The following is a 16047-nucleotide window of genomic DNA, read 5'->3' on the forward strand; positions in this document are numbered from 1 at the left end:
TTCAAGAAACCAATTCATTGGGTTAACATACTATTCATAATGAAATTATTGAGTTTAAAGCATCGCCAAGACCAAAGGTTACGTTACATTTTATTGTTCATACTTGAAAGCATCACTTGAGGTTGCATATGTGTTTAATCCTCCTATAATGATTGAACTTCTTATTTAGTGTGATTGTTACACATGATTAACATGCGGCAGGAAGACTGAGGCGTTTAAATCTTGAGGAAGCCCTTCTCCATGAGGCTTTCAATAGTGTCCCTCAGACTTGTTTCCAGAGGAAGGAAAGTGATTCCCAAACCTTTTGCTTTCTCCTTGGACACTCGATACTTTGAGTCGGAAGGATTGACAACTTCAGCAAGGGTCAAAGTCGGGCAAATTTGCCGTAAAATCTTTAGAGTATCATGGTCATCAGCAACTTGGCCAACTAAACAATATCTCCCACTAGCTGAAGGAATTTCGAAAGCTTGAATATGAGCAGAGGCAACATCTCTAACATCAACAAATGTATTAACATCAAGTGTTTGGGTACCTGAGCAAGAAGGAGAAACAAAACACAATCAATTGCTTGCATCACGAGTCAAGGACAACTGTTTAAACACGAAGGGACCGATTGATGACGTTCATCTTGCTATTAACCCAAGAAGTAATTGAGTTACTGAAATATACCCCTCATGATGTTCTGAAGCAGCTCGACGGAGACATTAAGTGTTGGTTGTAAGAGTGGACCAATCGTATGCCCTGGATTCAACGACACCAAGTCGATCCCATTTCCTCTAGCAAATTTCCAGGCAGTGTCCTCGGCTAAAGTTTTTGAGAGAAAATACCATTGCTGAACAAAGGAACAAGGAAGTTCATATAAGCTTGCAGTTCATGCTAACCTAACAAGATTAGATTATTCTCCCTACTGACATTGAAACATCACAGGTTAACAACGAATGAAATGCAAAACTTAAAGAAATATAATACGGGAACATTTGTACATGCCTTGTGCTTCTCACAAAAAAGTGGATCCGAATACCATGTTTCATCCAAAACTGCATCAGAGGTCAGAGGGACTCCAGTCATCATTACTGAAGCAATTGAAGATGTTAAAACCACTCGCTTGATACTGGGAAATTTCGCGCATGATTGTAGAACATTAAGTGTTCCCTTCACTGCAGGGTCAAGTAGTTCTCCCTAAAATAGTTCCAGTTTTAACATCAAAATTCTGGAAAGCCAAACAATGCTTTAGACTTTTCAGATTTCTTTTTTCCGGACTATTCGATCATAAAGGGCGACAAACCTGAGGGTCAGTAACTGAAAGCAGTACAGGGGACGCTGTATGAAAAACACCTTGGCATCCATCAACTACGGCGTCGAAAGACCCTTCTTCTAATAAATCTGCTTTGAACAAATGAAACCTTTCTTTGGCTCCGTCTAATGAGCGCAAGTGTTCTGTTTTCTTTGAATCATCTGCATGCATATACAAACAGAAATAGTGATTAGTGAACTGAATAAATTTACACACAAAATAAGCACACATATGACAAACATCGACTGCACTAGGGAGATTTAAGTGGGCAATTAAGTTGCCCAAAAATAGATTAACATGTTCGTCTTTTGGTACCGGTAGTATTATTTTAACAAAATTTCCAAATTAAAAATCAATTAGTTTAAGAGTAGGGCTATATATGAACAAAAAAGATACTACTTCTGAAATATACCATAACTTCCATTCAGTTCATGCCGCAATTCAAACTAATTAGAGGGGGGAGGGGGAAATGCTCGTTTTCTTTCTAGTTTTTTTAGAGGAAAATTTACATTAAACTATGAGGAGGAGGATTTGAACACAGGCTTGGATGCAAGGGCGAATGCTCTTAATCTACTGAATTACATGCCAATGGCCTCATTTTCTTTCTAATTACAATTAGTTTCTTAAGCAATGAGAAGCAGAAATGCCAAGTTAGTATACCAATTTATTTTTACTAACCCAAAACTATAAATTGTTAACATACAAAACTTGACATCCCAACAAAAGCACTGCTGCAAGTCCAGTCCTTTTGCATAAAAGTTTTGGATTCCAAGAACCACAATATATGAGCAAGTTAAGAAATACTGACTTGGGTCACGAACAGTTCCTTTGACAGTATAACCCTTTTGCAATAAGAGCTTCACCAACCATGATGCTATGTAACCTGAGGCTCCTGTTACGCACACAGTCTTCCCTTCTACAGTACTCATCTCTCTCTCTCTCTCTCTCTCTCTAAGCTTGATTGTTAGTTTTTAATGGGATGATCATTTTGGCACTCATGGTCCACCACTCATTTTTTTGGCACTATCCTCCACCACTTATTTGAGGTGTTCATGATGAGGTAATTTAAGACGATTTTTGGAGTGTATAATTAGCACACTAAACTTTAAAACCTACTGCAGTCTTGTGATATTTATGTGAGAGATCTTGGTCTAAATCTCGTTAATAACGATTCAATACCAATTTAGTTTTCCAATTGAAGATCCTGAACTACATCTAGCTTATTATTCAAAGAAATCCGCTTTGGCCTTCCTTCTAGAGAGTGAGTAAGGGCAATTTGAACATTTAGAGCATTTCCAGCAGTTCCCAATTGCGCTTGTAATTGGGTAAAACTGCCTTCTTGCCCAAAGAAACTTTGCTCCACCGTTGGAAAAATAAGAGGCCTATTGGGGGAAAGGCATATACCCATCCAGCCGCCAAGTTCAAAAACCCTGTCGTGGCACAATCTTGGCATTCCATTGGTTATAATGTTGAAATCAATAGTCAAGATTATTCTAATAATAAAAAATTCAAAAAATTACTAATAATGGTTTTATATAACTCAATATTCTTCATTTTTTACGCTACAACTCAATATTTATTTTTACGACAATCTCTTATATTTATTCTCTACCTTCGAAATATTTATTTGAATTAGATTTTATTTAAGAAATAATGACATGTGAGAACAAGGCCAAGAAAACATAAATAAATAAAATAAAAAATATATTTACAAAAGTAATCACATAATGAGGGACGATGATACAGGCCCGAGAGACCCACTTTATTAAACCAATAGTAATCACCAACTCGGTAATTGGAGGTTTTATCACGAAAATAAATCTCAATGGTGGTTGTAGTGAGGTAAAACTATTTGAAGTTCTTATTTTTCTTTTAGCCCACCGATGTGGGATAGCCAACGGATGTTGTTAGAAAGCGTCAACCAAATATATGCAAGATTGTCTGTGGAACAAATAACAAATAGGCAAGAGACAAAGGGGAAAAGAAATCTCAACTTGCAAAGATATCAATAGTGCCTTAATTAAGATTTCTTAAAGACAGTGGAGGATAACAATTTCAACTTGAAATTTGTCATTTAGAGTTAAATTGAAATAATACAAATAACACATGAGCCATAAATTAATTAAAGATCTAAAAGCAACTTCTGAGCATTTGCCTACGGAATACATTTAAAGTATTTTACGGGAAAAATATAATGCCCAGCATCTATTGGGATACTTCAGCATAAAACCAACTTCACTTCCCAATTAGTTGATCGAGCACTCGTGTAACAAATTGCTGCAAGTAGTAGAATTCAAATGTTGAGGAAGCCCTTCTCCTTGAGGCTTTCAACGGTGTCTCTGAGACTCGCCAGAGGGAAGTGATTCCCAAACCTCTTGCTTTCTCTATGGACACTTGAAACTTCGAGTCAGGAGGATTGCCGAAGTCCGGAAGGCACAATGTGGGGTAAAGTTGTAAAAAGTGTGAAACCGGTGCAGATTTCCTTACCCCCTTTGTATACTCAAAAAAAGCTCAAATGAGAGAAATACCTGGAGACTTCCTTGGTAAAGTACCAAAGAAATGCTAGTAACAGAAAGAAAAGCAACAACTGAAGTGGGAGAGTCCAAGCCGAAAAGACGGCTCTTAAAGACACCAATTATTTGGTTTAACATAATATTCTCAGTAAAATGAGTTTTAGTGTCTCCGAATAACAATGGCTAGCACTTTCTCCAGACCAAATACTTTACATTTATTTCACAAACTTTGAAGTATGACGGAAAGCATCCCTACAGTAACATTTATGAGCAGATTGGCATGATAATATACAAGTACATATGTCATGATTATTAACGTAATTGCTCAACATGGACGAGTTCCATGATTAGAAGAAGTTCTTCTGCTTCAAACTTTCAACGGCGTCCTTCAAAGTCACCTCCAGAGGAGTACACACAACACCCAAAGTCTCAGCTCTTTCCTTGGATATATGGTAAGTTGGTGCGAAAGGTTGATCATCTGCACATCTGCCCAGAATGGACACATAAATTGGTTAATCTTCAACATTGGAAACTCGTGTCCAAGTATTCTGTGTTGGGAAATCAAGAGATGGTGAACAAATTTACACTACTGTACACTATCTGATTCTTTAGCACGCCATTTACTTTCAGGATCGATATTTGGGTTCGGAAATTCAAAAATTTAAACCATTCAAATAGCTTATTCAGACCTTGAAGACTCAGAAATCATCCAAAACAACAGAAAACGAAAAGAGCCATGAATCCCTTTCACAAAACTAGGTCTCTAGTGATAACCTACCTTGACCCAACTCCATCCATCTCAAAATACCTAATATATGCTAATTAAGATATTCTCAAAAGGAAAAGCCACAGAACAGGACCCTAGAGTGCATAAGTAAACCCACATTATCCTTAGAAGTGCCTCTAACAGGCGTATAATTAAGATGCAATAATGTGGCTATGTTTAGCAACTTACTTTTCCGGAAGACTGAGAGCAGGGAAGAGATCACGCAGAATTTTAACAGCCACAGAATAGTGTGCTACACTTCCAACTATAGAATACCTCCCACTAGCTGAAGGATTCTCAAAGGCTACAATATGTGCATTAGCAATATCTCTAACATCAACCCATCTGTGAGTTACATTCGGAAATTTTCCTGTTCCTGCATAAATGATACATTAGGAACAATAAATTTTCATAGATTTAAGTTTTCACAGAAAGAGTAGCATATTGATGACACTTGAATACAGAAGAGACCGCAATTGATGAGCTCAATAAAGTCCCAATCCCAAACAATCATAAACGATCTGTGCAAGAATAGCACTGGTTAAATGCAAGTCCTCTACTTTGAATAATGCAGAAGTTCTGGCAAAGCAACAGTACCTTTGCTATGAAAACTAAAAATGATGAAATCAATTATCTGAGATTCGTAAGTTACCAAAGAATTATGGATACGAACACACTACAAGACATGGTCTACAATATGGTACTGGATATGCAGATCCAGCGATTAAAAGCATGGTATATGATACCGCAGATATGTGCTACAATAATATTTCATATGCCTTATAGCTTTTCTGTTATATGGTCAAATATCTATTGTTGAAACCTGAAGAACTCAAGCATGCAAGCCTTCAAATGTCATTCTTATTTTCAGTAAGAGTAAACTAGGTTTCCCAACTTCAGGTAAACACAGTGTTTTAAGATTTCTTATAACTACAAACTTAGTGCCTCTTTCCTGACTATGCTCATCTCATAGTATTTGAGGTGTAATTAGAACTGTCAGCAAAGACAAAACTAGCAACTATGCTCCTAAAATTTCGTGTCTAAAGATTTTATTCTACTTCCATAAGCGTACCATCAAAGAGTTTCAGAAGTGGCTCCGAGCTTGAGTTCAGAGTTGGCTGTAAAAGAGGGCCAATCGCCATCCCTGGATTTAATGCAACTAAATCGATTCCATTCTCCTTCGCAAACTTCCAAGCAGCTTCCTCAGCTAAGGTTTTTGAAAGTGCATACCAAAGCTGATGAAAACCAAAGACTTGATAAGAACAATTAATGCATTTTTTTAAAGAATGAACGCAATCAGATCTAAATCTTATGATTCTTACCACAAAATTACAACAGGTATGTCAACCAGACCAAGATAAGGAAACCAACATGTGAGCATGAATTGTGTAACCATATATAATTAGTAATCGTCTTTCAGTTTACATCCACCGGTTGACAAGACATGTTTAAAGCGTCGTAAAAGTTGCTCACAATCAAACTTATAAGAGAGAGAAATAACAACTGAGACATCTTTAGAACAAGGATAAGCACAAGCGACTTCTGCAGAGTATGTAAACAATAATCATTGAGAACAGAGACAGAAAAGAAAAACCCCAGGAAAGACGAGTTCTTATATTATTGCACGAAACTGGAAGCTAGCTGGACTCTCAGATTCCCATTATATAAACCTAGATCTTCAAGTGAAGCATTCCTGACTAACGTATGAAAGAGATAAGTCTGTCATAAAACTAAATGAGCGTATGTAACGTACAAACCTTTGCTTTTTCACAGAAAGCTGGATCAGAAAACCAAGATTCATCAACTACTGTATCAGCAGAGAGAGGCTTTCCGGTAAATACAATTGATACAATGGAGGATGTTAGAACCACCCTTTTGATAGACGGAAATTTCGCGCATGATCTGAGGACATTCAGTGTTCCCTTCACAGCAGGGTCAATTAGTTCTGCCTGACAAGATATTAAACTACAATATTTTAGGGTCTGAATTTTAGAATGTAACGGATTATATAAACAAACAGCTCGAGATGCAAAACTTAGGTTCATGCCGCATGTACCAAAGCTCTAACATAGTAACAATGAAAGTGAAGAGATTACCTGTGGGTCAGTGACTGACATTAGGACAGGTGACGCCATATGAAAAACTCCTTCGCATCCATCAATGACAGCGTCAAAAGATCCTTCCTCCAATAAATCTGCTTTGAACAAATGAAGCCTTTCTTTTGCTCCATCTAGTGAGAGCAAGTGTTGTGTTTTCTTTGGATCAACTGTGACAATACACAAATAGAACTAATCAGCTGACTTACGAATACAACAAGTTCCAAGAATTAAAACGTTCCCCTACTCTTCTTTATCAACCATAGCTATTGTGGGAGCGAGGTGGAAGAAATGTATATGCAACGGCGTTATCGCTATCCCTTTTTATTGGTTACGAACTTGTTTGTTCCTAAAATTGGCAAATTTCACTCATTTGGGACTAAAGCCAAATTATGGCATTTTGTGGGGATATTGTGAAATTAGGCTAGACTTGCATCAAGTGGCACATATTAGGCTTACAGATATCATGTGACACCCATAATTATATGATACATATATATATATATGTTTGTAGATATTTCTTATGCACGTGATTTGGACGATGGAATGCGTCAAATGACTTATTTTGATATCATTCCCTAATTTCTTGATCAAGTAAATCTCAGCTTGCCCGCCCATTACAAATTTAGGGGGTGAACAAATTTAAAATGCCCAATGGGACCCTTATCTAGAGTAAGATCTCTCTCTTTTGCCCGAAGGGCTTCACCCAGTTTGCCCCAAAGGCCCTTTTCCAAGTTGCCGGATTGGGCTGCTTCCACTTTAGCTTGCTCGACTTGGGCTTTTTCCTTCTTTTGCCTGAATGAGCTACTTCAGAGCTCAATTGGAGAAAAGAACCCCTCGTCTATTAATTTGTTGCAGTCATCGATTTCTTGGTTGTGAAATCCCATTGGAGTTGCAGCTTAAGTCTTTTTTTTTTCTTTTTTTTTTTAATAGTACTGCGTTTGAAGTGTTTTTCGCTAATATATGAAGTTATCGAGGACTTACATAAGAAAACTCAAAAATAAACACCGAGCTGAACTGAAACCCAGAAACTTGAAATACAACAATTTGATGAAGCAAGCTAAGTGAAAAAACAAACAAATTAATTAAATATCATATATACATACATGTATATATGTATGTATGTATGTATGTATACTTACTTGGGTCACGAACAGTGGCTTTGACAGTATAACCCTTTTGCAGTAGGAACTTCACCACCCATGACGCTATGAACCCGGATGCTCCTGTTACACAAACCACTTTACTTCCTCCGCTCATCCTCTCTCTCTCTCTCTCTCTCTCTCTCTCTCTCTCTCTCTCTCTCTCAGAAAGTGAAGGCCTTGCAGTTGCCGGTCGGTGCTTTTATATGTTGTCAATTTATTGCTCTTGCTTTCTTTTTATTTTTTATTTTTTTTGCCTTAGTGTTTGATTCGGTCAAGTTTTTCGTTTTTTTCTTAGTCTTTAATTTCAGTCATTGATTTTAGTCTTTCTTTCTTTATTCTGTCTCATTTTCTTGCAATACTACCGTCATCACAACTAAATTTCTACTTAGAAAAACGAACCAATAATGGAAACAAAGTAACTCAATCTTCAAGTTCAAACTCTTGCATATGTATTTTTTAGGGTCACAGACTCTGTTTTAACATCATTTGACTAGGAGCTTAAAAGTAAGTTACCACATTATTTGATACCGAGACTGCGTGAGGAGACGGATTAGTGGCATCCTATATTAAAAAAAATTGATTGAGACAAAGTACTTTTGATTGGAGCGCTTGTTTATGCATAATTACGAATTCTTACTTAATTTCCCAGCACCCTCCTGTTGACCGTTAGTTTATAGTTTTGCAAAAATTGAAACTTCTGATTTTTCTTACCAGCATTTGTCCTCTGCCGCCCCTCTTCTCCTCGTTCTCAGTTGCGTTTGATTTCGTAAGCAATTTAAGGACAATTTTGAATTTTTTATTATTTAACTGACTTCAAATCGCAATCCAAAACTTATTTAAGTCGTTAATAATACTGCTTGTTGACGCACCAAAATTTTGCTCAATCTTACCAAGCCATGAGTCAAAACCAACCATAGATTTTGGACTTGAGGTGTCGATATGTTCGGGATGCCACTACCAAGTTAAAAGCTCGCAGTAACTCAAACGCAATTGAAAACATAAGCAGGAAAATATAAAATATACATATAGGCTGTAGTAGTATATTATGGATTCATTTAAGTGTTTTTAAATTGATTGATAACGCTTTTGGTGAAGGTGTTTTTGTGTTTCCAAACCCACTTGAAATGCTTATTACATGACGCACTTCAAATTCTTTTCTATTACTGAGGATTGGTTCTAAACACACTTCCATAAAAGCTATTTGTTATATTAAGGTACTTCCAAATGAGCCCTATAACCTTATTGCCTAATCCTTCTTTATTTTTGTTAAATTACATTATGAAAACAATGAAACTTACACAATTTACAATTTTAAAAGGAGAAGAATTTTCTTCCCTACTATTACTATCTCCCTCCCTCCCCTTCCCTCCCCTCACACATTTTTTTTCTTTTTGCCCATATAAAAAATTCAAAATGAGACGTTAACGTGGATTAATCATAATCATTTAAATAAGAGAAAAGATAAGATAAGAGAAATTCAGAATGAAGAGAATCCTACACCATTTTAAAACATTAAAATTCGATTTCTAGTTTATATAGATAAGCATATTCGGACAACTTGAGCCAAGGAGCAGACAAACTTGGACACCAAGTCAATGCCGCCATGCCGGCTACAAAGAAGTTGACAACATTGGACACCAGCTTATACAAACTTAATATAAGTTCAATTCTTTGAGCCAGTAGTAAGAATAGTCCAGTTTATTAAAATAAATCCAATTTGTTATATTTTATTATTTAATTATCAATAGTTATCTGTTCAATGATAAGATTTATTATAAAAATCAAATTTCTTCCCAATTATCTCTCTGCTTATTTCTTTTTATTTATCTTTTTGTTATTTTTCGTTCTTCCTCCTACTTTAAACCCCATTTATAGATTTTATTTTTAATTTTTATAATCAACCTATATCACAGGTTAATTATGTTTATCTACCTATATGATAGATTCTTTTTTTATAATCAACCTATACAGATTAATGTGTCTTGCTTTTAGGTATGTTATGTATTTTTCTACCTTTTAATTAGGTTTCATATCTCACATATAGGTATTATATACATTCATATATTTATTACTTGAGTTAGGGTAGAATGTTTTGCAGATAAATTTATGTTAGTATATTAGTTTTTTTGTTATAAGATATTAAATATATTCTTTGGAGTTGGAAAATGCATAATATTAAAATATTTTAATTATATTTTTAGAAAATATAAGATGAGTATAAAAGAAATAAAAACATATAATTAGATAACTTGACTCACTCCTAAAAACACTCTACGTTTTTGAACCTGGATCTAAAAGCCCCCAAAAACTAATGCAATAATGGAAAAACAAATGTGTCTGGGAGCGTTTGTTTCTGCATATATATTTATGAATTGACTAGTTTATGTGGAAAAGTTTTGAATTTAAATTAATTTCCCAACACACCTGTTACATTAGAGTTTGACAAACTTGTTTAATTTTTCTCACCACCATTTGTTGACGTGCAAATAAGTTAAGAGTCGAAGACAGCCCAGGCCAAACGTTGCCGCACTTGGATTGCTTCGAGTCCCTGTATTGTCTTCCAACTCAGAGTGGTTGAGTTGGGATTCTACGTATACCTTTTCGACTTGGGATGTCGGACTGTTTAGGATCCAATACAAAGTTCGAACTTCAAGTTTCGCGGTAACTAAAACGCAGTTGAAACAAATTCCAAAGTACAATCAAACTTCATAGAAAGGGGTCTCGTGCAAGAGTTTTGTGAAGCGCCCATTATTTTCTGTAACGTATTCTTACGTAGTTGATAAAACGGGATTTGATGTTGCAACGATAGGTCCAATGTGATCCATGATCAGAAGAAGTTCTTCTCCTTCAAACTTTCCACGGTATCCTTCAAAGTCACCTCCAGAGGAGTAAACTTAACTCCCAAACTTTGGGCTCTTTCATTGGATACCTGGTAAGTTGGTGTGAATGGTTTGTCATCTGCACATCTGTGAAGAACACAGAGACGTTAGTTTTTTACTCCCGGACTTTAAATCTCAAGTCCAAATTATCCGTCACACAAATTAGCAACTACGAAGAATATGGACAGTATTAGCATAGCAACTTACTCCTCTGGAAGCTTGAGAGCAGGGAAGAGATCCCGCAGAATATTCACGGTGTCAGAACAGTGTATTACTCTTCCAACTAGACAATATCTCCCACTTGCTGAAGCATTCTCAAGGGCGAGAATATGAGCAGTAGCAACATCTCTAACATCAACCCATCTATAAGTTGTATTTGGAAATCTTTCAGCTCCTGCATAAATTAAATATCAGCAATGAGAATTTGTTAGCAGATTGTAGGGTTTCACAGAAAGCATGAGATCCAAACATGACCTTTTAGTTTATGATCACTCAATAGTAAATACTCCTCCATGACACCCTCTCTTTTACAAGAAACCAATTCGCCATAGTCTATTTCTCATATATACTAAGGAATACATTACCCGTGTGAGTGACATGTCAACATAGTAGTTACATGTTGACCATGATGCCCCCAAACCATTATCCAAGATGTGCTTAAGGATCAGTGCTTATCTAAGGAACATAATTCCATAACTATTAGCAATTGGAGGCACGGATTTAAAGTCCACTCGTCTGTACAGAATGCAGAAGTTCAAGTAGAACGAGTAAATCTCTAAACTCATGATATTTCATAAATCCCAATGAGGAGAGTGTTCTGCACTGAAGGTTTAGTCGAAAAAGTGTAATCTGTGTACTATGCAGCTTCTCTTATGTACTAGATCCTGCCCTCAAGGTTCTCCAGTAGGAATGATTACTTGATAAAATCATGCAATATATTAATGAGTAATGAAATTTTATAGATCCTGGCTCAGGAGTACCATTGATGAGTTTCAGAACAGGTTCCACGCTTGTGTTCAGAGTTGGCTGTAAGAGAGGACCAGTCACCAATCCTGGATTTATTGTAACGATGTCGATTCCATTCTCTTTCGCAAACTTCCAAGCAGCTTCCTCAGCCAACGTCTTTGAAATCATATACCAAAGCTGATGAAGGAAAAGTCTTAGGAAACAAAATGAACATGCATTTAAAGGATGAAGCATGATAAGCTGAAAGTGATTTCTGCAGGTGTGAATAACTATAAGAACAGGAAAAAAAAAACCAGATAAAGGTGAACACGCATAAAAAAATAGAGTTGGTAGAGATATGTATGAACAAGACTGGATGTCAAGTGCAAATTAATATCGTATGATGTTCTATTATGTTAACCAGTTAAGTCTTCGTAGTAATGTTCACAGAGAACCTATCAATGAGAAATTTTTTGTCATAAAATTAGAATGAGAAGTGCACAAACCTTTGATTTTTCACAAACAGCTACATCTGAAAACCAAGATTCATCAACTACTACATCAGGAGCAAGAGGTTTTCCATTAAATGCAACTGCTGCCATGGAGGACGTTATTACCACCCTTTTGATAGACGGAACCTTGGCGCACGATCTAAGGACATTAAGAGTTCCCTTCAAAGCAGGGTCAATAAGTTCCGCCTGACACAAGAAAACATTAAAACCAGCAGCTTATCGTGTCTTAATTTAAGAATTTGCTAACAAGGTATAATTCAAAGAAGGTAGTTAGAATCCAGCGACCTTTTAGCATCATCAAATGAACTTTGAAGGCAATAATTTTATACTAATGAATCCATGAAAGAGATACTTCCAGAAGAAAAAGCATGGCATAGAACATCAAGGCATCATAAACTTTCAGTAAATCCAGCAAGAATGCAACATAATTGGTAAATCATATGCAGACATATCACGACTGATGGTTACGCAATGGAGCAATTAAAGTGACACAGGATGTACCTGTGGGTCGCTGACATTGTGATAAAACGGAGAAGCTGTATGAAAAACACCTTCACTGCCCTCAACTAGGGAATCAAAAGAGCCCTCTTCCAGTAGGTCTGCTTTGAATAGTTGAAGCCTCTCCTTAGCTCCATCTAGCGCAAGCAAGTGTGCTGTTTTCTTCTTATCATCTGCGGTATAAACCATAAAAACTATAACTTAACAAATGACTCATTTGATGCCCATTTCAACACTCCCAATCCACTACCTTTTTGTAATCACCAAATTTACCAGTTTACATCTATGGATCGTCGCAAAGCGCTCAAGTTTCTTCCTTCTATGATGAAGAAACCGGTTATTGATCTAGTCTTGAGGGTTAGTTTGACACTATCAATACTTAGTTTAAGTCCTTAAACTGGATCAACCTGGTCAAGTAATCAAGTTACCAAGGTCCTAAATTCCTAAATCACACAAAACCATACTGATCAAATTAATTAACCTCAGCAACACACACAAAATTTCTAGGAATTTACAAACTTTAGCGAAAATATTCAAAAGAAAATTAGCAAAATACACAAACCCAAAACACAGATTAGTTTAATCACACATCAAGCCTCATACATTTTTCCAAAAAAGAAGAATTAAATAATCAAATTAATCGAAAAGAAAACGAAGAAGTGGGGATTAAAACTATCAAATAAATAAGTATTTTACAATTAAAGATAAATTAACCAATTGAAGAAGTGAAGTAAGAGCGGTAAGTGATGACTGACTTGGGTCGCGAACTGAGGCTTTGACCGTATACCCACGCTGCAGCAACAGCTTCACCAGCCATGATGCTATGTAACCGGACGCTCCAGTTACACTCACCACCTTTGTTGCTCTGGTGTCACTCATCCTCTCTCTCTCCTCTTCTGTGTAAAAAGATAATCTTATACGGAATGATCGTTTTCTGCTAATTTTACTGAACTAGTCCAACCTAACTGTACCAATTGTTTGTAAAAGTATATACTGTTGGCGATAAAATAATATTCCAAGAAATTTTTACCTCGTCTTCTCTCTTTCTATTTATGTTTACGGTACGTTTAGGTTTGGATATCTAACCCACAATTTTCATGACACGATGGAAATGTGACACTCTCTGCCTTCTATGTTCATCATCCTCATCCTCTTCCATTGCAAAAGCCTCATCTCCATCTTCCTCGAGATTGAAGAATTCTTCTTGTTGTGCCAACAATTTTTTCGGTTGTTCATCGATTTCATATAATCTCTTTGAAGAAGACATTGTAAGAACTCAAAATTTAAAAACGATGAAGAAGGATTATGAGCTAAAGGATTGAGTTTGGTGCATGTAGGGTTTATATAGACAAAAAAAAAAAGAAAGGATGAGGTTCTGGATAATGCCACATGGCATTACGTGATGGTTTGAAAATCTTATTGAAATCTTGACTAAATTATTGTAAATAGATAGTGACACGTAACGCGTCGGAATTAGTGTAAAATCTTATCGAAAATCTATCCAAAAAATAGTATTTTCGGATAATGACACGTGGCGTGACAAGATTGGTTGAAAATCTTATTGAAATCTTGACTAAATTATTGTAAACCGATAGTGACACGTGGAGCATCGGGATTGGTTAAAAATCTTATCGAAAATATATCTACAAAATAGTACTTTCAGATAATGACACGTGGCGTAACAAGATTAGTTAAAAATCCTATCCGAAATTAAAACTAATTTTTTTATTATTTTGTAAAAAATTAATAATATTTTAATGGGCTAGGTGCTAGCGCATTTTTTAGAGATGAAGATACATTTGGCTAGTCAATTACTATTCATTTGAGTGGATTAAATGAGTTGGGTGGCAGCGCATTTTTAGGGATGGACTTGCTCTAAAGAGAATGACTTAGCTCTTTTTGTGTTTAAGTGAGTGAGCGGAATGTTTTATTTTACATGCGATGGAAAATCTTGTTTCACCTTGATGTAAAATGTTTAAATTCCGCTTTCTATAGTTTACCCTAGTATATACTCACACACAAAGTGTGTGAAATTTTTTATTTTGGTTGTTAAAATTGAAGGAGAGAGGAAGAGAGTGAGGAGGGAGGGAGAGAGGTTTTTTTTTTTTTTATATTTATTTTTTAAATTAGAGATGATAACTTACATATAGGTGAGGTAAAAAAAAAAAAAAGCAAAATTTTGATCTATGAAATTACGTTATTGTCCTTAATTTTTTTTTTTTGTTGTGATAGAAGACAAATATGTTTTTTCACCCTCTTTTAATTAATAAAGAGAATTTTATTAATGTAATTTTATATAAATTAGCATAACTGCCTTAATTTTTTATTATTTTTGAACTGGAGAAGTAATAAATAGGTTGAAAGGCAATAATAGGCAGAAAAAATTTGAAAATAGATCAACTATTGCTAATCAATCTACTTTATGATTTTGCAGATATTGAATAATTCTTTATCTTTTCGGTCTAGATTATGTACTGTAATGTGAGACCCGCATACTTTTTATCTGTTCGACAAAAAAAAAATACTTTTTGGTTTTGTTACTATGTATTAGTAAACACCAAGAAGTCATGGTTTGCAATAATGCTAAGTACCAGTTTGGTACAACTAAAATTAAAAAAAAAAAGTGGTTATCAAAAAAATATAGGTCTAAAATGTATTTGGTAAACATCTATAATTAACTTCTACATAATTTTAAGTGAAAAAAACCAAAAAGCTAAAGCAGTAAAAACAAACTTTAAAAATTTTGCTTTTTTCCCCCAAAACAAGGTGCCCATTAAATGAATTTTATGAAATTCCAAACTTACTTTCGTTTCTCTCTTTATCGTACAAAAGCAGAAGGGCGCAATTAAAATCTAAAAACTTGATGAGTGCTTCCTCCCAGCCATGGTGTTGCTCTCTCGTCTCTCAGCTCGCGTTCTCTCTCGTGTCTTTCGTCATCCGATTGAACTTTCTTGTTCCTAAATGTTACATAGAAATTCTTAAATCTTCTGCAATCATACCTCTGCACTCTTATGCAAGGTCGGTCCTCACTGATCCCCTTCACCTAACAACTAACAATTTATCCCACCAAAGCTATATAGTTTGTCAAAAGAAAAAAAAGCTTCACTATAAATTGATCCGCGCGTTCGATTGTAAGAATGTTATGTCTATAACATTAGGTTCATCACATTTTCAATTTGTTTTTACTACAATTAGTTATGTGTAAGTATTTGATCAACAAATAACTTGTTAAAAATATATGACATCCATATTCTTCAATTCAAACTTCAAACTGTGGATGAACTAAAATGGTTTAGCTCCATCCTTTTTATGAGATTACGACACTATTTAAGTTGTTAGATTCTTCATATCTTGATTGAGTTCTCTTTTCTTTCTTTTTTTTTTGGACAAACGTTAGAA

The 16047-nt window shown here is 35.5% G+C and overlaps 3 protein-coding genes across 4 annotated transcripts; all 3 read right to left on the bottom strand.

Moving 5' to 3' along the window:
• Positions 1 to 2261, bottom strand: LOC125470786 (phenylacetaldehyde reductase-like). The gene is made up of 5 exons (XM_048570387.1): positions 2103 to 2261; positions 1286 to 1455; positions 988 to 1179; positions 670 to 832; positions 1 to 532 (listed from the first exon to the last, which is right to left on the bottom strand). Exons 1-5 carry the CDS (start codon positions 2221 to 2223, stop codon positions 216 to 218), a joined length of 963 nt encoding a protein of 320 aa, XP_048426344.1. The 5' UTR covers positions 2224 to 2261; the 3' UTR covers positions 1 to 215.
• Positions 2262 to 3887: 1626 nt separating this feature from the next.
• On the bottom strand, positions 3888 to 7972 carry LOC125470720 (phenylacetaldehyde reductase-like). The gene is made up of 6 exons (XM_048570181.1): positions 7812 to 7972; positions 6670 to 6839; positions 6331 to 6522; positions 5646 to 5808; positions 4763 to 4949; positions 3888 to 4293 (listed from the first exon to the last, which is right to left on the bottom strand). Exons 1-6 carry the CDS (start codon positions 7927 to 7929, stop codon positions 4155 to 4157), a joined length of 969 nt encoding a protein of 322 aa, XP_048426138.1. The 5' UTR covers positions 7930 to 7972; the 3' UTR covers positions 3888 to 4154.
• A 2176-nt stretch (positions 7973 to 10148) lies between these two features.
• On the bottom strand, positions 10149 to 13869 carry LOC103945500 (phenylacetaldehyde reductase). Of its 2 annotated transcripts, none has more exons than XM_048570180.1 (7): positions 13679 to 13869; positions 13404 to 13541; positions 12652 to 12821; positions 12145 to 12336; positions 11674 to 11836; positions 10901 to 11087; positions 10149 to 10780 (listed from the first exon to the last, which is right to left on the bottom strand). In XM_048570180.1, exons 2-7 carry the CDS (start codon positions 13525 to 13527, stop codon positions 10642 to 10644), a joined length of 975 nt encoding a protein of 324 aa, XP_048426137.1. In that variant the 5' UTR covers positions 13528 to 13541; positions 13679 to 13869; the 3' UTR covers positions 10149 to 10641. The 2 variants fall into 2 exon arrangements, with proteins under 2 accessions (XP_048426137.1, XP_048426136.1); XM_048570179.1 differs by having other exon boundaries at positions 13404 to 13544.
• Between the last annotated feature and the right edge of the window lie 2178 nt (positions 13870 to 16047).

This window comes from the organism of the source record quoted next, unplaced genomic scaffold, assembly GCF_019419815.1.
Source record: "Pyrus x bretschneideri cultivar Hongxiangsu unplaced genomic scaffold, Pyrus_bretschneideri_v1 Contig52, whole genome shotgun sequence".
Lineage (NCBI taxonomy): Eukaryota > Viridiplantae > Streptophyta > Magnoliopsida > Rosales > Rosaceae > Pyrus > Pyrus x bretschneideri.